The 23,684-nt window shown below is 34.5% G+C and overlaps 2 protein-coding genes across 2 annotated transcripts; both read right to left on the reverse strand.

The window, feature by feature from the left end:
* Nucleotides 1-212: 212 nt before the first annotated feature.
* Nucleotides 213-8,719, reverse strand: GstS1 (glutathione S-transferase S1). Its single transcript, XM_003703908.3, has 5 exons — nucleotides 8,566-8,719; nucleotides 3,767-3,902; nucleotides 2,140-2,307; nucleotides 1,926-2,065; nucleotides 213-678 (listed from the first exon to the last, which is right to left on the reverse strand). The coding sequence occupies exons 2-5, from the start codon at nucleotides 3,897-3,899 to the stop codon at nucleotides 511-513; spliced, it is 609 nt and encodes a 202-aa protein (XP_003703956.1). The 5' UTR covers nucleotides 3,900-3,902; nucleotides 8,566-8,719; the 3' UTR covers nucleotides 213-510.
* Nucleotides 8,720-11,483: 2,764 nt separating this feature from the next.
* LOC100881165 (uncharacterized) lies at nucleotides 11,484-20,612 on the reverse strand. Its single transcript, XM_003703906.3, has 9 exons — nucleotides 20,453-20,612; nucleotides 17,793-17,960; nucleotides 15,394-15,536; nucleotides 14,954-15,118; nucleotides 13,545-13,578; nucleotides 13,418-13,424; nucleotides 12,780-12,916; nucleotides 12,227-12,394; nucleotides 11,484-12,108 (listed from the first exon to the last, which is right to left on the reverse strand). The coding sequence occupies exons 1-9, from the start codon at nucleotides 20,595-20,597 to the stop codon at nucleotides 11,801-11,803; spliced, it is 1,275 nt and encodes a 424-aa protein (XP_003703954.2). The 5' UTR covers nucleotides 20,598-20,612; the 3' UTR covers nucleotides 11,484-11,800.
* Nucleotides 20,613-23,684: the final 3,072 nt, after the last annotated feature.

The following is a 23,684-nucleotide window of genomic DNA, read 5'->3' on the forward strand; positions in this document are numbered from 1 at the left end:
AAACAGTTCTTCATACACCCGTTCTACCAGAATTAAAAGAGACCAACCCTCGCTGCCCCACGTCGTAACAAACGATATAATTAATCATAATTTCAACGCACATTTACATCCCCTTCTTATCACAAAATCGATAAATCAATAGTTACCTAACCATCAATCACCGTCGCAAAAAGAAACTTCCTCCTCGAATATAAAATAAGAACACATTCGAGTAAACATTATGTATTTATTATTAAACACATAATTATGTAACAAAATATATAAATTTTAAATACATTTCAACACGTTGATTAAATACCAGTTATCACATTTAATGTGAAACTTTTTTATTTAAATTTAGAAAAAGATGTTTACTTCAGAGTCTCGATATATTGCCGCACAAATACTTGTAAACAGTAATTCAACGTGTTAATCACAATGGTATTTTTGGTATCAAATATGTAACAAAAGGAGGAAATCGTTTATGAAAGGAATGATGAGACATTAGTGATCATTTTCTTGCTGTCGAATTTAGAATTGGGTCTTTGGGCGTTTGTCCAGGTAAGCCTTGATCTTTGGTAAGGATTTCACTGTCTGCACCAATTTCTGTAGTGATGGGTATCCAGCGGTCACGTCGGATTCGTTGATGGAGTTCAACATCTCAACTTGGGAAGCGAAGGTTAGGTCTGGCCAGGTCAGCTGCAAAAATATAATTTAGAAATTAGAATCAAATTTAATTTGAATTAAACTCCCCGAAGTCCCTCAACTCTCTAATTAACAAATTCCTAAATTTCACACACTCCTAGATATCTAAATGTCTCAATACTCAAATCCTTAAATCTTTAAATCTCCCAACTCTCAACTCCCCAAATTCCCAAATATTCTAACTCTCAACTCCCCCAAATTTCTAAATTCCCCAACTTACAAATTCTCAAATATTTAACTCTCTCAATTTTCAGCTCCCCAAATCTCTAAGTCTCTCAACTCTCAACTCCCCAAATTTCCAAATATATCAACTCTGAATTCCCTCAAATTTCTAAATTGTCCAACTCTCAACTCCCCAAATTTCTAAATCCTCCACCTCACAAATTCCCAAATATCTAAATTTCTCAATACTCAGCTCCCCAAATCTCTAAATTTCCCAACTCTCAACTCCCTAAATTCCCAAATATCCCAACTCTCAACTCCCCCAAATTTCTAAATTCTCCAACTCTCAACTCCCCAAATTTCTAAATTCTCCAACTCACAAATTCCCAGATGTCTAAATCTCCCAATACTCAGCTCCCCAAATCTCTAAACCTCCCAACTCTCAACTCCCCAAATTCCCAAATATCCCAACTCTCAACTCCCCCAAATTTCTTAATTCTCCAACTCTCAACTCCCCCAAATTTCTAAATTCCCCAACTTACAAATTCCCAAATATTTAACTCTCTCAATTGTCAGCACCCCAAATCTCTAAATCTCTCAACTCTCAACTCCCCAAATTCCCAAATATTCCAACTCTCAACTCCCCAAATTTCTAAATTCTCCAACTCTCAACTTCCCAAATTTCTAAATTCTCCAACTCACAAATTCCCAAATATCCAAATCTCCCAACTCTCAACTCCCCAAATCTCTAAACCTCCCAACTCTCAACTCCCCAAATCTCTAAACCTCCCAGCTCTCAACTTCCCAAATTCCCAAATATCTCAACTCTCAACTTCCCAAATTCCCAAATATCTCAACTCTCAACTCCCCAAATTCCCAAATATCCCAACTCTCAACTCCCCAAATTCCTAAATTCTCCAACTCACAAATTCCTAAATATCTAAATCTCCCAACTCTCAGCTCCCCAAATCTGTAAACCTCCCACTTCTCAACTCCCCAATCTCCACATCAATCTCCACATTTCCAAATTAGCAAATGCCTACAATAAATAAATAAATTTACTGTAAGAAGTAAATTACCTTTCCTCCAACGAAGTATCCTCCGTTCTTCTTCACTTGTTCGTCAAGTTTCTGAAGAATGAAGGGTTTTTTTGTGTCAAGGGTCTCCTTCAACCTTGACTTGACTGCAGCGTCCTTTTCCCAATAATATTGCGAGAAGGCTGTAGAAATACGATTTCACTTAAAACTGCTGAATAATTTCAAAGTATATTACATGTTTAAAAGAAATACTCACCAGTTCTCAAGTCATCGAGGGTGTCGATGGTGGCGTCAATTTCGTACGCTTCAAGGTCGTTGGAGCCATAGAGATTGTTCTTCTTCGCGAGATAACGGCTGATGGCTTTTGATTGATAAAGTGGTTTACCGTCGATTTCGAGCACTGGTACTTGACCCAATGGCATCTCTGAAATATAAACAATAAATGGTTAAAAAGATTTTCTAGCGATTTTGTATCAATTTTTCTGGAGTAAACTTTTTAATTTGGGCAGTTTTTAAATGTGGGATAATGGTGTGTTGGAAATTTGAGGAGTATTGAGTTTGCGAATTTTTGGGTTTGGAAAGTTGGGGATTCGAAGATTTAGAAATTTGGAGATTTAAGAATTTGGGAATATAGGAAGTTGGGGAGTTAGGAATACGGGAATTTAGGGGGTTGGGAATTAGGAATACGGGAAGTTAGCAAGTTGGGGACTTAGGAATACGGGGAGTTAGGAAGTTGGGGATTTAGGAATTTGGGAATTTAGCAAGTTGGGGATTTAGGAATTTGGGAATTTAGCAAGTTGGGGATTGAGGAATTTGGGAATTTAGCAAGTTGGGGATTTAGGAATTTGGGAATTTAGCAAGTTGGGGATTTGGGAATTTGGATATTTAGCAAATTGGGGATTTGGGAATTTGAGAATTTAGCAAGTTGGGGATTTAGAAATTTGGGAATTTAGCAAGTTGGGGATTTGGGAATTTGGGAATTTAGCAAGTTGGGGATTTGGGAATTTGGGAATTTAGCAAGTTGGGGATTTGGGAATTTAGGAATTTGGGAATTTAGCAAGTTGGGGATTTGGGAATTTGGGAATTTAGCAAGTTGGGGATTTGGGAATTTGGATATTTAGCAAGTTGGAGATTTGGGAATTTGGGAATTTAGCAAGTTGAGGATTTAGGAGTTTGGATATTTAGCAAGTTGGGGATTTGGGAATTTGGGAATTTAGAAAGTTGGGGATTTAGGAATTTGGGAATTTAGCAAGTTGGGGATTTGGGAATTTAGGAATTTGGGAATTTAGCAAGTTGGGGATTTGGGAATTTGGGAATTTAGCAAGTTGGGGATTTGGGAATTTGGGAATTTAGCAAGTTGGGGATTTAGGAATTTAGGAATTTGGGAATTTAGCAAGTTGGGGATTTGGGAATTTGGGAATTTAGCAAGTTGGGGATTTAGGAATATGGGAATTTAGCAAGTTGGGGATTTGGGAATTTGGGAATTTAGCAAGTTGAGGATTTAGGAATATGGGAATTTAGCAAGTTGGGGATTTAAGAATTTAGAAATTTAGCAATTTGGAGATTTAGGAATTCGAGAATTTAGCAAGTTAGAGATTTAGGAATTCAAGAATTTAGCAATTTGGAAATGTAGAAATTCGGAAATACAGTAATTTAGTGATTCAGGAATTGGAAAATATAGCAATCTATAAATTTAGAAATTCCAAAAATCAAAAATTCGAAAATTTAGAACCTCAAAAACTTGTAAACTCCAAAATTTCAGAATTCGCAAAATTATTAATATCAAATAAAGAGTTCTATAATTCCAATTATCCCTGAAGTGTTAGCTATCCTAACAATAACTAGTTCTTCTAACACGTTTAGCAAGCATTTAGCATACTCACGAGCTTTAACTTGAGGCCATTCTTCGAAGGTCAACCTCTTGTCCTCGAAGGGGATACCACTCTGATGCAGGATGAACCTGATTGGCTCACCAAGTCCGGAGACGTTGAAGTATGTTAACTTGTAGCTGGGCATTGTCTGCATTAAAAAAAAATATTCAATATTATTTAATTTTGTCCAATCATTAATTACATGACTCCATAATTTATTTATTTAAACATTTTCAATTCTAAATAAAAACGTTTAAACATTTAAAATTCTAAAATTTATTGTTCCATTCTACAATTTCAAGATATTTTAGTAATTGTTAAAATGTTATATCTGTTATGATATATTATATCTGTTATGAAACATCTGATAAAGTTACGTAACAAATGCAAAATTTGATAAACTGTTTACGAAAATTGCTTCACGCGTAATAAATCCATACGCAAACACATGTAATAAAATTGCAATTATTCAGAACAAAATTTCTCAAATATCTCGTGATTCTGCAAATAATTATCTCGTAAAATAGTCTACACAAATAAGCCTTAATCACTCGTTACATAAAATACGACAATTTTAAGATTACATTATCTGCAGCATTCGTATAACAAGATAAAAGGCTCATAAATTAAAACAATAGGTTCTTTGTACCATCTGCATATTCAAACGAAAGTATCATTCGAAGACTGTCTGCTTATATCTAATAAAAAATTATTAGAAAGAAACAATTTGCGATATCGGAATCTTCTTTTATGGAGTTAACGAGATTCATTTGATTTTCAATTTGCACATCGAACAGGAGACACAGTCGCTGATTGCTAAATACAGAGCGGTTGATTGTAGGTTGTACCAAGGTGAAAACATCGTATATTATCTCGTATTTACTTATGTTGCCACGGTAAACTTTGATTCGTCCTTCGATCCGCCATTTTTCAATAGAATAAAATCGGTTTCGATTAATTGAACTCGGTGAGAAGAACGTAAACTTAAATAGGTGGATGTCAAAACAGATAAATGGTGAAGAAATTGATCGAAACGGAAAAATAGAGAACAATTGAACTGTGACAGCCATGTTTAATGGCTGTACAAGATTTTATTGAGGCTGTCATTTTTCTTATTTATTGCTCTTGTTATTCTGGGTTTTAACAATGTTTCGTTTGGTATTTTTGTGTAGTTAACACAAGAGTTGTGTATTATTGAAGATGTATGTTATATTAGTGGGGAATGTTTGTGTATGATAAAATCTGTAGAATGAGCATAAATCGTGTTATCTGTTGACTGGGGATCTCATAGATTACGTAATTGTAGATGATTTAATTTTGTAGATAAGTGGAGAGATTGAGGTACTTTAATTTTGCAGATAAGTAGAGATTGAGGTACTTTAATTTTGTGGATAATTGTTCATCTTATAGAACTATAATTTTGTAGATAATTGTTGACATTGTAATACTTTAATTTTGTAGATAATTGTAGAATCTATACAAATATTAATTTTCTAAAAAATTGTAGACTTTGTGATACTTTAATTTTGTAGGTAAATGTTCATCTTGTAGAACTATAATTTTGTAGGTAAATGTTCATCTTGTAGTACTTTAATTTTGTAGGTAATTATAGAGTTTCAACATGTGCTAATTTTGTAGGTAAATGTTCATCCTGTAGGACATTAATTTTTTAGGTAATTTTAGAATTTTAACTTGTGCTAATTTTGTGGATAATTGTTGACCTTGTAGTACTTTAATTTTGTAGATAATTATACAGTCTATACATATATTAATTTTGTAAAAAATTGTAGACTTTGTGATACTTTAATTCTGTAGATAAATGTTCATCCTGTAGTACTTTAGTTTTGTAGATAATTATAGAGTTTCAACATGTGCTAATTTTGTAGGTAAATGTTCATCCTGTAGGACATTAATTTTGTAGATAATTATAGAGTTTCAACTTGTGCTAATTTTGTAGATGATTGTTGACCTTGTAGTACTTTAATTTTGTAGATAATTATACAGTCTATACATATATTTATTTTGTAAAAAATTGTAGAGTTTATGATACTTTAATTTTGTAAATAAATGTTCATCTTATAGTACTTTAATTTTCTAGATAATTTTACAGTTTGAACATGCGCTAACTTTGTAGATAATTATTGACCTTGCAGTACTTTAATTTTGTAGATAATTATACAGTCTATACACATATTAATTTTGTAGATAATTATAAAGTGTGTACATACTCTAATTTTATAGATAATTATAGAGTTTGCAGATACATTGATTTTGTAGATAATTACTGACCTTATAGAACCTTAATTTTGTAAATAATTATAAAGTTAATACATACTTTAATTTCGTAAATAATTGTTGATTTACAGTACTACAATTTTGTAGACAATTATAGAGTTCATACATATATGCACATAATTATAAATTTTTTAAATACATTCATTTTGCAGATAATTATAAATGTTCCACAAATTTCTACATATTAAAAATGAACATCTACAATATTAATCATGCTAATGCTATTAAAAATTGATTTTTCTAATCAATCATTTTAATCAAGAATCACTATAGAAACGCTCCGAACAACACAATAATCAATAAAGCTTCAACCTAATTACCTAAACAGAAAATAAAAAGTCTTGAAAAAAAGTTCTATTTAAAACTCACATACATAAATAACCAAATATCGACAAGTACAGAAATATTTATCGCGGTTTTCGTTTTATTTGCCGTTCTACGTGTTGAAGGTTACAGAACAAGTATCTGTTGGAATGATGGCAGAAGGTCTCAATCAGCCACGTAACCAATGACAGTGCAAGATTCGAGAACATTCCGAAAGAATCATCACCGACAATTTGTAACTCAATGCTACGTGAAATCGACCAGTTTAACGACCATAACATTGAAATTAATTGGGGATATCTTAGATCGCTTCCCACGACTATATCTATTGGTTATGTTTATCGGTGTTAGGCTAATCATTGGTATTACCTAAGTAGGTGATAAAACTGCTCGAGTAATACATTTAATACAAACGTATTAGTTAATGCAAAATTAAAAATGTAACTGCATCTTTACGTATTATTATGAATTTAATTTTTGAAGGGAATTTAATTTTTTGTAGAATGTAACTGCATCTTTACGTATTATTATGAATTTAATTTTTGAAGAGAATTTTATTTTTTGTAGAATGTAACTGCATCTTTACGTGTTATTATGAATTTAATTTTTGAAGAGAATTTTATTTTTTGTAGAATGTAACTGCATCTTTACATTTTATTAAGAATTTAATTTTTGAAGAGAATTTAACTTTTTGTAGAATGTAACTGCATCTTTACGTGTTATTATGAATTTAATTTTTGAAGAGAATTTAACTTTTTGTAGAATGTAACTGCATCTTTACGTGTTATTATGAATTTAATTTTTGAAGAGAATTTAATTTTTTAAAGACTGTATGTATATTATATGTTCTTGTAAAAGCCTCATTTAAAAGTGCCATCAATTTGAAAATTAATTTTTAAAGTTTGCAAAGTTTTCAGTCAACGTGTAAAGTAACCTTGAAAATTCTAAACTTGGTAGCTTGAAGAAGACGGTTTTAGGTCTTCGTATATTTTCATTGTATAAACTGTAAACTACATATCCGTTCGTAGGTCAAGGTCATAACTTCTGTGTTAGAAAGTAGACCTGAGACTAATCTACCCATCTAAAAATTGGGACACTTTACTGTTACATTAATAAATTATATTTGTACTACATAGAAATTACAAAACAGCTAATTTATAGTATCTTATTAATTTTGTACAAATTTAAAATGCCATTTTGTTTTCCTGTCGTTCGGTTCGATTGTAAAAACATTCTATGCAAGTTCTTAGTAAAGCAACCTTGGCATTTCCGCAAAGTTACAAATAATACTATTGCTATTAGAGCTGAAGGAAGCTGAATAATGCCGGTTAAACGACTTCAATAGAGGATCTACAGATGCTCATTAATTAGCACTAAATGTTGAATACTTGATAGTACTTAAACAAACGTTAACTCTTCACGAACAATGCACATACGAATGTGTGTTCAAACTTGTCAAAAATAATAAAATTCGCATTGTGCAAATGTCATGCTATGTTTCCACAATAATTATACAGACAATCGTAAGTAATTTAACCACAAATTATTGCTAATTTAGTATTAATTTTGTTCAGTGTTCAACGACTAGTTTCAAACAAAATTTCCACTACTTATTTTTCACTGAAGAAAATTTCATTTCGAGTCTTTTAAAAAAATTCTATAATAAGTAACATAATAAGAATTTTTCCATAATGAATAACGTAATCATTTTTTTTTATAATAAATACTGTAATAATAATTTCTATAATGAATACCGTAATAATTTCTAAAATAAGTACCTTAATAATAATTTTTAAAATAAATACCTTAATAATAATTTCTACAATAAATACCGTAATAATAATTTCTACAATAAATACCTTAATAATAATTTCTACAATAAATACCTTAATAATAATTTCTACAAGAAATACCCTAATAATAATTTCTACAACAAATACTATAATAACAATAACTACAATAAATAATACAGTAATTCCGCTAAGTTTGTGACTCGAAACAAAACTATAAATAAAACTATAAAGCGTTTTGCTATAACAAATAATATATAATTTTACAGAACGAATGAATAAGCTTGAAATCAATAATATTCCACGTAGCGTGTGAAGTTTAAAACCGCGTCACCCGCAAAGAGTTAACGTTCATGACGTGACTTCCGGGTTTAATATAATGTTGCAAGATGATGCACTTACACAAAGATTTCACTGAGAACAACGTTGGTGTAAGAACTAGAAGCAGCGATCTCTGGAGAACTACTGATTCTATACTCGATTCCTAGTTGCTATTTATTGCCTGTATGTTATTCACGATATCTGCACTCCCCACCATTTAGAAATGGAGGTCATGTGGTGGAACAATTATTATACGGCTACAATCCTTTACAATCTTGACAATATATTTGCACTTTTCTCGACAAAATGCGATGTCATGTGTTGCACCATGTAATACATTGTAATAATATGTAATATATGTTATATACTGCATACTTATATTATTATATATTGTATACTTATATTGTATATTTGCATTATACTATTTTACGTATGCTAATACTTTGACTGTAAATTCAAAATTGAAATTTTATTTAAAAGGGGATAAAAAAGAAATATAATTTTTTAGATTTTTTTATGTTGCTGTTCAAGAAGAATTAATAGAACATTATTGCAGCTATAAGTTTTTAAATAATGCAAGTTTCGAGTACCAGAGTTTTGAGAACTTGAAGGTTTGAGAATTTGTTCTCACAGTTTGAAAATTTAATACATTACAGCATTTAATGACATTTAATCAATTTTAAGTTACATTTAAAAATGTACAATTAGTAAATTGCAAACTTTTAAAATTATAAAATTCTGGAAGTTTAAAACTGAATACTAAAAATTAAAGAAAGATGAAGTCTGAAAGTCTTGAAATCTTGAAATATTAAAACTTCTGAAATTTGTAATATTGAGAATCCAAGATTTCAACTCTATAAGATCTTGATAATTCTAAAATTCTAAAGTTTGGAAAATTCTCAAGCTTCTAAAAATTCAAAAACTCCAAAATCTAAAAAATGTAAAAACTAAAATCTTGAAATTTCCAAACCCCTAAATCTAAAAAAGTTCGAAACTCTGAAGTCTGGAATTTCTAAAATCCCGAAATTTCCAAACCCCAAAATCTAAAATAGTTCGAAACTCTAAAGTCTGGAATTTCTAAAACCTCGAAATTTCAAAACCCCAAATTCTCTAAAATTGAAAACCACAATGCCCCAAAAATTGCAAAATTCTGACGTCTGCAGTCCCTAAAATCTGAAAAATTTCAAAACCTCAAAAATTCCAAAATTCTCACATCCAAAGACTAAAATCTAAAATATTTCAAAACCCCAAAATCTCAAGAATTCACAATGCCCTAAAAATACCAAAATTGTCACATCTAAAGACCCCAAAACCCAAAAAATGTAAAAGCCCCAAAAATTCAAAGCCCAAATCCCGAAAACACCTAAAACCATTCCAAAAAATCCTGAAACATAAAATTTCAAAATTTCATTTTTTCCGCAGATCTCAAATGTCAAAATCTTTGAGAAAGTATAACAAGATTGCACAATTCAAATTGTGTATCATCGCGCCACAAAAAAAAAGGAGAGGTTCAGAGAACCTAGAATTCTGCAAGTCACGGCCATCGAAAAATGAGGCTCCGGGTATGCTTACTCTATTACATGATTCAGCAGTGAAGATAAAACTGTAATCGTTTTGCTTCAATTTCTAAAGTAATCAGAATTGCTATGTAAAAATTATCAGTAAACACGACATTTTTCTAGGAATTCTCTAATAATCAGATGTACCATGTAACCGGAGATCAGCTAAAGGTGTATTGAAAACGACCTTTTGAGATCAAAAGGTGTATTGAATATTTATAATTGAACTAACGACGTTGACAAATTACTTCAGTAACTCATTACACTATTTAACCTGCAGTATAAATGTTAATATCGTATTTTATGATTGTAAAAGATTGCTTAACCAAATGTTTTCGACGTTTGTCAAGTGAACACTTTGTAAAGCTGATTATCCAAAATAACAAATTTGAATCCGTCAGATACCGACTCGTTATGTAATAACTTAACGTTGTCTTTGTGCGTTACAATGAGTCAGCTTCCTGTATATAGCAAGCCATGAGCAGGTATTGGAGCAGTTATTACTCAATATACATTGCGTAACATTGTGTAAGTCAATAAACGTCCTGCTGGAAAAACTGATTTACGAGCTGTTTCGACGTGAATGTAACTAGAATCAAAAGGGGCCGATACCCCTGCACGTCAACTATCTGTACAATGTTACTTAACTCCACAAAATTTATTTATTTATAATTCGCGAGATGAATTTTACTTAGTTACATTTAATCTACTTAGTCTTTGTACACTTTGTTGCAAATGCCAGTCACGCATGACAATTTATATCCGTAGACTGCAAGGCATCCGAAGGTGAGGAACGAGTAATTAATGTTGCATGAATCGAGAGAAGATTAATTTTCCTCTTTTGATATGTATACAATGTGCACCTTCATTAACGAGCGTACAGTCAATTTTACAACGATCACACTGGAATTTTTTAGCTATCTCATGCAAGATTTATTTAATGAAGTATATAAAAAAAATTACAAACGAAGATACCTATATTTTAATAAAACAATCATTGTCACTTGTCCACCTCACAAAGTGCAGACCAAGTCAAATTATCTGTATGGCATGATTTTTATTTTTCAGTCTTATCTATATCCAACAACTGGTCTGTTAGATTAACTACTTTCCACTGACAGTCGTATCTTGTTTGCTAAAAGTAATTCTTATGTTCTTCCATAACAGAAACAGAGACAGAAATGTATGTTGTATCATGGGTGATAAGAAATTTGTTTGTGCACAAATTCTCAATTGGATTGATTTTTAAGTGGAGGATAATTATATTGATCGTTATCGATCTCCCTATTTTCTAGAACATGAAAATAATACTAACTTCAGCTTTAGCGACAGGTATATTAATTCTCAAACTATGAATAGATGCAACATTTATATTGACTTTGAAACATGTTCAACGCTTATAAATAATTTCAAGGATGTGATCTAAAAAGAAAGTCGGAATTAATAAAATGAAATGTTTATTTCTGCAGGAAAGTACAACATAATCTCAACAGTCTATTTATGGTATACAAATATCTTTGTACGGTATATGAATAATCTTGTTATATTGATTAACCGTGTATTAACGTGGCAATCTAAAATAAGCCATATCCAACTGGCACAGGTGTTGCTAAGTAAACTGTAGTAGGGATATTCAAAATAATACAGCACAATTCTTTGTGCATATAAAAATACTTCATGGGTTTACAATTCTCTTCTGACCGCGAACTCTACGCATTTACAAATAAAAAAAATTGATACGAAAACGGTAAATTTGCTTAGGCATCAGACTGGGGACGTTTGTCGACCCAACTTTTGATTTTAGGTATAGCGAGAACCTTCTCTTGTAGTTGTTTCAGGTTGTCGTATTTCTCTATGATATTGTGACCCATCATGAAGTTCAGGTAGTCGAGAAGAGCAACAAAGGTAAGGTCAGCCCAGGTAAGAGCACCGCCAACAAAGTAACCGCCGTTTTTCTTCACCTGGGCGTCCAAACGTTCCAAGTAGTATGGCACCAGTTCTTGTGCAATCTTGAGTTTCTCAGCTTTGGCTTGTTCATTGGGCTCATAGTGATAGGCACCAATCTCTGAAAAATAAAATCTTTGTTTAAACAATACTCTTTATAAAACATACCTTTTCTAATGGAAACTAATCACATATAATACAAGTCCAATTTGAATTCTGCAATTGTGTTAAATACTTACTTGCTCTCAGATCATGGATGGTGTCAACTGTGGAGTCAATTTCAAGAGCTTCCCAATCATTCTTACCAGCCAAACCAAACTGTTTGGCCAAGTAGCGAGAAATGGCTACAGACTGACAAACTTTCTTTCCATCAACCTCCAATACAGGAACCTGGCCAAATGGCATGTCTGAAAGTAACAGGAAAGACAAAATAGAAAGTATATTCTTATTATCAGAAACCTCTGAATACCAAAGCAAAAAAGAAATAAGTCATTATTTCTTCTTGAATCATTTGTTTAACATTACATAGATTTATTGCTTCCTGTATGATTACAAATATCTATTTAGAAGTCATAATTTTACTTTATTGATGATATATCGAGGAACAAGGGAGCATTGTCTTGTGGACAATAGCTATTGTCCCCAAGATATCTCATGGAAGGATAAACAAAAATTACATAAACATCCCACAATATGATGTACATTTTTACAAACAGAAAGATTTGAAACAATAAATTGGCTGCATGTAGAACATAACTAAACAAATGAAATTGATCTAAAATTTACACTTACCAGGTTTTAGTTTTGGCCAGTCTTCTCTGTTAAAACGGAAGTCCTCAAATTCAACACCTCCATAGCTGAAGAGAAAGCGAATTGGTTCTCCCAAAGCCTTAACTGGGAAATAAGTTAACTTGTACTGAGGCATGTTTCTGTAAGGAAAAATAAATATGAAATTAATTTATTACAATACATTAATTAAACAAAAAACAATTACTACAAGAGAAAATTTTATTGGTACATATAGCATTTAATTAATTTATTTACTTTGTTGCTAAAAGCTTTTTCAGATAGAATTATTTTAAACACTTTCAAGAAGCGTTACTTCACGTTAGTATCACAACATGGAGGTACGTGTGCAAGTACTGTTTATGCGCATTTTGCAAGATTCTGGGAAAGACATTTATAAATTACTGTCTATTAACATTGAGTTTTGAACTTTCAGCAACATAATTTTATCCTAATTTCTCTGACACGCTTTTCTAACAATATTAAATCATCGATAAGGTCAATGACACCAAATTACTTTTTGCGAAAGTTCAATATATCGATCACGAATTTCCAAATAAATACACGGAAGAATAATATGACATTTTTTACAAGAAATAAAACATGAATAACTAAGAAGCAGAAATAAAATAGGAATACATTACACTTTTTCTTATTGTTGGAAGACGCAAAACGTGAAACAAGAGCAAAACGCTTCCGAACCGGCCGGCAAGTCGTAATTTAATGGAACTTTATTATGCTGCTATATATAGTCTGCCCTTCTCAATCTACGATAACGGTATTTCATTGGTCGAGATTGTTGATGCTAAAAAAATATGAGATTCTATAGAAGCATCTAGAAGAACTAATTGATTTCTGCACTTGTAAACTTTAACGAATAAAAATTAACGTTCTTCATAAATATGAGTCTATAAGAACTAAGTTTTAATAAAAGGAATCAAATTTATTCAATAAAGAAGTATTTTATGGACATAAGAGGAAAGCGAAGCCAACGTGATGGGAGGAACTCAATGAGCTGTAATAGTCGATGTTCAAGTTTGATTGGTTGCGTTCTACGCATGATCCGTAGCGCGAATTATGAGAAGCCAAGAATGATCGATTAATAAAAAATCTTGTGTTAATACGAAACAAGTGATTATTCGTTATATACATGTTACGTTAAAATATTTCAAATTTTCGAGCTACTCTCGAACTCAGTGTTTTATCATTTTTAAAAAATGTAACGCGATATTGTGCAATGTTACACAACATGTACCCATCGTACAAAGGTTGTGAAGTAAAGAGGTTACGCTATTCACTGTCAGATGGCGATGTCGATACGGTAATCGAAATACTATCTTATCGAAATAACTATTACACACGAAAATAAGTAGTAAAGGAAGTAATGGGAAAATAATTATTTTACAATGTTATTATGTTCCATTAGTCAGCATTTTTAAATTACAATAATTTATTTCATATTACATCATTTCTTAACACTTAATCAGTAACATTTAATCATATCAGAATTCAAATTATCGAGTTAACGTTACATCGATTTGAGTGTTGACTAACCTATTTCGCATTCAGTGTCAAATTGACCGCGAATTTAGTGTTTCGTAAATTTTTGTCGATAAAGTGTAAGCTAAACATTGTGTTCGTGCAATTAGATTTCTATGACGTCACACTCTTTTTGACATTTGATATTAGCAAATATTAATACTTTCTTCAAAAGTATATCACTGTGTCACAAAAATACAAGAATAATAAACACGAAACAAATACAAATTATAAAATATAAAGCTCGTAAATGTATATTCTTGTCATAGAACAATACAACGCAACAAAAATAAATTTTTGTTAATATCATTTAACTAAAAATATAGAAAAAACTGTGTATCTTATATTTTTGTCTGAAGACATCTTACATATAAACGTACATATATTCCAGAAATATTGACTGTCTTTTAAGCTCAAGTGTTCAGGTTGTATCAGAAATGTACAGTTCGATCTAACACAGTTTTAACATTTGAATTTTCCGTCAAATATCGCGGCGTATTTATAGACAAACATTCGTATCATTTATTGATAAAATTACAACATTGACAACTCGCAACATTAACGAACACATTGAATTATATTATTCCAAGCGCACACGTAGAATTAAGATATGTTCTCATTTTTCCCGCGTTTTCGCTTTAAAATTCTGTGTTAGGTCGCTTAGCCAGCCAATCAACGATCGCAGGTATCTCGTGAACCCTTTTCTTCAAAGCTCGAAGACCGGGATAATTTTCTAACGCCGTCGTGCCGAAAATATTTTCAAAATTCTCCAGTGCCACTGCGAACACAAAATCTGCCCACGTTGTCTGAAAAATAGCAATTCATTTCTCTGAAAAAATCTTTCCATTCCATTTGGAAAGAAAAAGTATACCGCTGACATTCGATAATGAAATAACTGAACGTTTCGGTCAATTTTTTCCGTTCAAACATTGTTAAGCAAGATTTTCCTCGTCGCGTTAAAAGTTTATCTAGAAGTTTACGTAAGAACCTCGATATAGTTTTTTTCTTGCTAGTCGTCTTCGAAGTTTCTCGCGTAAATGGTAAAAATCTTAATATCAAATCCGCAAGAACAATGACTTACAGTGGAGCCAACGGCGTAGCCTCCGTTCTCGCCGACAGTTTTCTCGAACTTGTTCAAGTAAAACGGTATCGTTTCTTTTAAAAGTTTCGCCTTCTTCTCTTCCTTCTTGAAGAGATCCTCTTCCGTACGATATTGGGATATAACTGGAACGTATGACGTTAAACGTACCATTATTTATCCTTCTTACAGAGGATGTAACTAAGAAAGTTGGTGAAAAAGAGGACACGCTTGTGTGTTGTTTAAGATTGCTACAATTTCATTCTTCTAACTTTACTCGGACAATTTTAAATCGCTTCGCTTTATCGTCGCACACGGTACACGCTATTTATTAAGTTTAATTAAAAAATAGAAGCGGAGACAAATTTTTATGGCGTCAGTGTTGTATGGCAATATAATGTATGTTATAACGCGTGGCATTACAGTGAGAGGCAATATAATGCGTGATGATATAACACATATCAATATAGTTCATTATGATATAATGCATATCAATGTAATTCATGACGATGTAATGCGTGAGGATATAACGCGTGGCGATATAACGCGTGGCAATATAATATGCGCGGTAATACCATACGTGGCGATATAGTACATGATGATATGTGATGCGTGGCGATATAACGGGTGGCGATATACAACTCGCGGCGATATAACGCGAGGCAATATACAACACGTGGCGATATACAACGCGCGGCGATATAACGCGAGGCAATATACAACTCGCGGCGATATAACGCGAGGCAACATTCAACGCGTGGCGATATAACGCGAGGCGATATAACGCGAGGCAACATTCAACGCGTGGCGATATAACGCGAGGCAACATTCAACGCGTGGCGATATAACGCGAGGCATCATACAACGCGTGGCGATATAACGCGAGGCATCATACAACGCGTGGCGATATAACGTGAGGCAACATACAACGCGTGGCGATATATAACTCGCGGCAATATAACGCGAGGCAATATACAACTCGCGGCGATATAACGCAAGGCAACATACGACGCGTGGCGATATAACGCGAGGCAACATTCAACGCGTGGCGATATAACGCGAAGCAACATTCAATGCGTGGCGATATAACGCGAAGCAACATTCAACGCGTGGCGATATAACGCGAGGCATCATTCAACGCGTGGCTATATAACGCGAGGCAACATGCAACGCGTGGCGATATAACGCGAGGCAACATTCAACGCGTGGCGATATAACGCGAAGCAACATTCAACGCGTGGCGATATAACGCGAGGCAACATACAACGCGTGGCGATATAACACATGGCAATATATAACTCGCGGCAATATAATGCGAGGCAATATACAACTTCGCGGCGATATAACGCGGGGCAACATACAATGCGTAGCGATATAAAACGTGGTGATATACAGTTTGCGGCGATATAACGCGAAATTCCATGTAAAAGTGGCAATATAACAAGAGTCTGTCGGTTAAATATTTTTAAATTGACAGTAATAGACCGGTTCCGAATGTCACTAAAATTGCAATAATGTGAAATAAGAAACTGAAGGCTCAAGTTTAAACTAGTTAATTTTTAATATACGTAACTGTTCATATAATAATGATCAACACGATGATACACATATACTCGCGAATAATAGCAGTTTAGTCCTTATTACGTTTCGAATACGAAGAATAAAAAGCAACGAGGAAAATACGAAATCGCGTAGGCGCGTCATCGAATTATGCCATGGTTTCTTATTGACGCTCGTTATGGTAATGGTCACGGTTAAACGGGCTATCAAAAACATGCATCATTATAGCTCGAAGAAAATCTGCGATGTTCCAGCTGTTCAGGTGCATCGAATCGTGAATCATCGACGGATTAAAGCGAAACGGAAATAACGAAGAGTTGTAGGAACGGCGAAAAAAAGAGAGACTAGAAGGAAACAGAAAAAAGCGAACGGAAAAAGAGACGCATTCGCGCAAAACCGTGGAAATCTATGCGCAAATCGACGTTTTAATCGCAAATGATACCCGCAGCGATCATTTCCTTTTTCTACCTTATGGACATCGCTGGGAACAATTTCAATTGTTTTTTTCCTTGTTTTTAATTCATACATATCTCGCGAGCGACAGGGGAATGCATGCACGGAATTAGAAATGAAGCTCGTAATTTTTTTTTTTGTTGCGATAGTCAACGCATTATGCAAACGAACCGAGGTTACACAATCATGCATTTCGTAATTGAAAATCAGCAACGTTATCGCATCCCGAGATCTTCCTATCGAGTAACGCGTCGTTTTTATTCCGCTTGTTTAGCGACTGAGAAACAGAGGAAAGTTACTAAACAATAGAACTAGGGAAGAAATAGAGACGACGCGGTTCAGAAACGAAGCAGATAAAGGGAACATCGATTCGCATTCTGATCGCTCACATTGCTTGAGGTCCCCAAGAGTATCGACGAGAACGTCGCACTGCATCGCTTCCCATTCGTCCCTTCCTGTTAGATTGTGTTTCCTCGCCAAATATCTTGCCACGGCGTTGCTCTGCGATATCGGTTTCCCGTCTATCTCCAGCACAGGCAGCATTCCATAAGGCATCGCTAAGAACAAATGCTGTTAGCTTCGAACAGACTCGATCGATGGAAAATTGCGGCCGTGCCGAAATATCTATGTACAGTCAGACGCAGCATAGATTAATATACGCAACTTAAGTATAGCGAACTTTGAAGTTATAGGTTCGAGTCTCCTACATTCCTGGATTTCCAAGTATCTAAGTTCTGGTGCTGCTCATCAGGGAACTCTTGGACCACCGAATTCCAAGCCATAGAAGTATGTGTGTAAATTTCTAGGTCCACAACTTCCTGGGACTGTTTTGTGGACATATACTGTACCTTCAAATAAGTAGAGCTTCGAATCTCTAGGTACATGGATCTCTAGATCTTCAAATTTTGTAGATCTCAAAATATGTATGTCTCCAAGGACTTACATTGTCAGATCCCTAGATCCTCAAATCTTTAGATCATCAAATCAGATCAAATCCTCAAATCAAATTTAGATCATCTCCAAACCTCTAGAGTACCGAATCTCTACAGTTCCAGATCCCTGCATTTCTAAATTCTTAGAATCCAAATCCCTAGATCCTCAAATACCTCGATCTCCAAATATCTAAATCCCTAAACCTTCACACCCCAGATTATGAAGACCCCCAAATCTCTGCATCCTCAAATCCCTACATTTCCTAAAAGATCTCGGAATTTCCAAATCCCTCATCTCAAATCCCCCAAATCCCTCATCTCAAACCCCCCAAATCCCCCAAATCCCCCAAATCTCTCATCTCAAATCTCCCAAATCCCCCAAATCCCTCATCTCAAATCCCCCAAATCCCCAAAATCCCCCAAATCCCTCATCTCAAATCCCCCAAATCCCCCAAATCCCCCAAATCCCCAAAATCCCCCAAATCCCTCATCTCAAATCCCCCAAATCCCCAAAATCCCCCAAATCCCTCATCTCAAATCCCCCAACCCCCCCAAATCCCCCAAATCCCCCAAATCCCCCAAATCCCAAATCCCTAGATCCCTAAATTCCCCGATTCCAAATTCTTGTGGCTCCACTTTGTTACCACGTTTGCAAGTTCTTAAATTTTGAAAAATCCCTAGAAATTGACTAGCTGAATTTCCCTTGGTTGTATTTTTCATAGGGGAGCCAGATTTGCTCTTGACTGTACGTATATAAGTTGAGCCACGAGCCGTGAATAGCCCGGGCGAAATTATGCCGGTTTTAATCAACGCGTCCTACTAACGAAACACCCTCCGCTTTTCGTTTTTTACGGAAAATGTACAGGGTGATTCGTGTGAAGCTAACGATCCAAATATCTACTTTAATCATCATCTGGTTAGATTCATTCAACATTTTTTACTGGTTTAACTGTTAGTAGAGTTAATGTACTGTATATAAAATTAATTTAATTAGAATCACTGAGAAATTCACTGATGATTTTTAGAAATTTATTGTAAAATAGCAGTATGTCTTCCATGTGGTAAAGTCAGGTAATAGTTGTGCTATATTGCAGTCCTTTATTGGTTAATACAAACGATACGAAATATTCTATACGCAATTTGATTGGTATTGAGGGACGAATACTTAAAAAAATGTCAAGGTCATTTTTAGGAAAACCACCCGGTACGTTGAATGAAAAATACTCGGTCGACTATTCAGGCCAGGATAATTATGATCGTCCTTCGATACAACACAAATCACTAAATACGTTGCGTTAAATACCAAGGTACTACGTTTGCGCAAATTGTTAGGTGAAACAGTCGACAACAATCATGGCCTATTCTTATTTTGTAAAATGACTGATAAATATTATCGCAGAATTATCATAAACTATGAGGGTTTTTAACGATCTAAAAACTGTGAAGAGGAAAATCAGCTAATTATCCATTCAGCTTATTTAACAATTATGTCTGTCCTTAACAACATTGTAGATTATTAAATCGCAACTATCTTAGTGGAATTATCATAAAGTATGACGAAGGTTTTCAAGAATTTTACCGGGATATTTACCTGCTTGATGTATTTATTTGCGCTAGTTTGGTGATTATGGCTGTCGTTCGTTTTATGAATTATTAATTGACGAAGGTGCATCACGTAATTGTTACGATTGCAACTATTAACAAATTTAGTATTATAAGTAGTACTAAAATTTTAGTACTTAATTTGTTACCATAAGTAGTAAGAAGTATTAAAAATTTTGCTACTATAAACAGCAAATTTTACTACTAAAAATATAACTGCAAATGATAAAGATGTACAATAACCTTCCCTAACTTTCCATCTATCAAAGACCTCGTTCACCCAACACCCGCATCAAAAAACAGAACAATAATTTTCGAACACCACGCATGTTATCATTCCAAACCCCCCAGCAACTGATCAAACAAAAATAGATCATTGTTCATTCGAGACACATCACGAGCAATTAACAAAATCGAGAGCAATTTTTGGTAACACCTGTAGATCCAAAATATTGATCCAACCTCGATAAGAATCGTTTAAACGATTCAGTACAAAGTGGACGCCGCGTACTCACATTTCTTCAATTCCGGCCAACGTTCCTTGGAAATTCTCTCGTCGACATAATCGATTCCTGCGTATGCAAATATGTAGCGAATATGCTCGGCACGACCGCGGGCGTTAAAGTAGATCAGTTTGTAAGATGGTTGTCCCTCGGTCATTTTTCTTTTCTTCCAATTATCTGAAACAATTCAATATTCCGTTCTCGTTCTTCACTTATTTCGTTAACACCTTGCATGGAAATTAATTCAGTGTTTTACGAGTGGTTTTACGTGTTGAATTACCATGCGTGAAATTACTACGCAATCGAATTACCACGCGTTGAATTACTACGCAATCGAATTACCACGCGTTGAATTACTATGTGTTCAATTACCACGCGTCGAATTATCACGCGTTGAATTACTAGGCGTGGAATTACCACGCGTCGAATTATCACGCGTTGAATTACTAGGCGTGGAATTACCACGCATCAAAATACCACACGTCGAATTACCACGCGTCGAATTACTACGCATCGAATTACCACGCGTCGAATTACCACGCGTGGAATTACTACGCATCGAATTACCACGCGTCGAATTACCACGCGTGGAAGTACTACGCTTCGAATTACCACGCGTCGAATTACCACGCGTGGAAGTACAATGCATCGAATTACCACGGGTCGAATTACCACGCGTCGAATTACCGCGCGTGGAAGTACTACGCATCGAATTACCACGCATCGAATTACCACGCGTCGAATTACCACGCGTGGAATTACTACGCATCGAATTACCACGCATTGAATTACCACGCGTCGAATTACCACGCGTGGAATTACTACGCATTGAATTCCCACGCGTCGAATTACCACGCGTCGAATTACTACGCATCGAATTATCACGCGTCGAATTACCACGCGTCGAATTACTATGCGTGGAATTACCACGCGTCGAATTATCACGCGTCGAATTACCATGCGTGGACTTACCACGCGTGGAATTACTACGCATCGAATTACCACGCATCGTATTACCACCCGTCGAATTACCACGCGTGGAATTACGAATGATTATCAAGAAATTTGAAATTTTATGTCCATTTGGTATATAGTATTTTGGTCAAGGTTGACTGTGAGAATTATTGTACTTGAACTACAAATTAACTTATAGTAATGTTATTTTTGTTAATTCTTCTTCGAGTAATTTTTAGCACATTCTTCCACAATCATTCAGTATCTCAGAAATAATTTTTGTAAATTTAAAACTGTGCGTTCTTTTTACACTTGAAGGTACATCTTCTTCAAAAACAACCCTATGTACATACATATTAAAGTATTCTACAAATTGCAAATTAGCTAAATTTCAAAGGTAGCTTCGTTTAAAGTCTTCATTTTAAAGAAATTCTTCTCTGTGGTTATGCAACCAAACGAAAAGAAATAATTCGACCAAGACGGTTCGATAAATTGTTTCTCGACGAGGTGTTCTCGAAATCGGACAATAGTCCTTTTTCCGCTCGGAAAAGAAGCATGAAAGCAGAAAATACTCTCAGAGCTTTCTCTGCCCTCCGAAAAGATTTTTCATCCCTACCCTCGGTTCACCCTCTTTTTTTCCAACCTCGTGTATCGCAATCTCCTTCGATTTTCAAACCTGCGTACAATATATACAATACCTATATCAAGCTTTGTAATTGTTGTTTACGATATGAAAGTCGACGGAACACTTGTTGAAACATTAGTTTGTAGCCTTCGCTACTACGCGGCTTGAACAACAATGACAGTCTTGGTTACTTTGTAAATTTTGATAAGTGACGTGTATTTATATATCGCTGTTTTCTTGTCTTCTCATTCAAATATTGCTCCGTGATGTTTTGCGTTCAGGAAAGTTTCGTCAATAAAGTGACGGTAATTTTTCCATCGAGGACGGAAATTAACTTGTTTGGGAGATATTTTCTTTTCTATTTCTGCTGGGTTGGTGATAGGTTTCTTTTGGGGTGGCGATATAGAGAGAGAGGGACTCGATGGATTCTAAACTAGTAAGTATTAGTATAATATTAGTATATAAATATATAAATTATGTATATAAATTTTTATATTTAATCTTGAACGCGTGATAAATTATAAAAATGAATTCAATGAAAAAGTAATAACGCATTCCGCTTTCGTTCTTTTTCCTCTGATTGGCAGAAGAATGCTAGTAACAGCAATAACAGTGCACAAAGGTACGCGGAAATGAATTTTCAGCAAATATTGCGTCAACGTTAATGGAGTCGATAAAAAAAGGGAAACAAAAGAAAGAAGTAAGTACGTCAAGTGTAAAAACGGGTTAATCATATTATTCTCCAAACAGTGCTCTTTATACAAGCCTCGTAGTGAAATTTAAAATCAATCTCGTAAAAATTGGTAAATACGGGCGAAGCTGAGAGCGAAATGAAATCGCGAGGTCAGATATCGTCCTTTCCCGAGCAATTTAACGTAGTGTATCGATCGTTACGTCACAACTTTTCTTCGGATTCTTTCTTTTTCTTCTTCCATTCTTCTTTCCACGTGGAGTCGGTCGAACTTCATTAGTGCTTTAAACCGGACGTCGAATTTCACGGGAATAAAAGGTATCGGTTGATATTAATTTGTGCTGCGACAAACAGTATCGTTTGCAACGATTTAATTGAAATGGAGATTGCAATGTAGGGAGATTCGGACTTCGTCAATGGTGAATTCTTTTTAATTTGTTCCCTCTCGAATTTTCAGATTTCTCGAAGGGTTTTTTTTCAATTTTTACGTTTTCAAGTCCCTAGATTCCAAGTTCCTAGAATTTCCAAATTCTCGAACTTGCAAAATCAAAGAAGAAAAACGAGCAGAGAGTCCTAAGAATTATGCAGATCGGATGCTCGTTTTATGACGCTCCCTCCTGCCGCTAACAACCGCCAAGATTTATGTCATCTTGAGAATCGTTTGTTACCTTTTCCGAGCGTTTAATTCGATCGACGTTTAACGATCGTACGAAACACGCATTAATCACGGAAATAGTAATAGTCCAGTGGAAAACGTAATCTCTCCCGACGGAATCGGATTATCTCGAGAGGAGGACGATTTCGATCGAGATTTTCCCGCTGATTGGCAATGGTGTCGCAAAATCGTGAGAAAACTAAACTCCTTAGGAACGTCGGGGTCTGATCATCGCCTAGCAACAGGCGGTGGTCGTCTTTGACGCGACAATTTCGTTATTGGAAGTTCGATCTTCAGTTGCTTAACGCGATATCGATAT

Source organism: Megachile rotundata, chromosome 7 (genome assembly GCF_050947335.1).
Source record: "Megachile rotundata isolate GNS110a chromosome 7, iyMegRotu1, whole genome shotgun sequence".
In the NCBI taxonomy this organism is placed as follows: domain Eukaryota; kingdom Metazoa; phylum Arthropoda; class Insecta; order Hymenoptera; family Megachilidae; genus Megachile; species Megachile rotundata.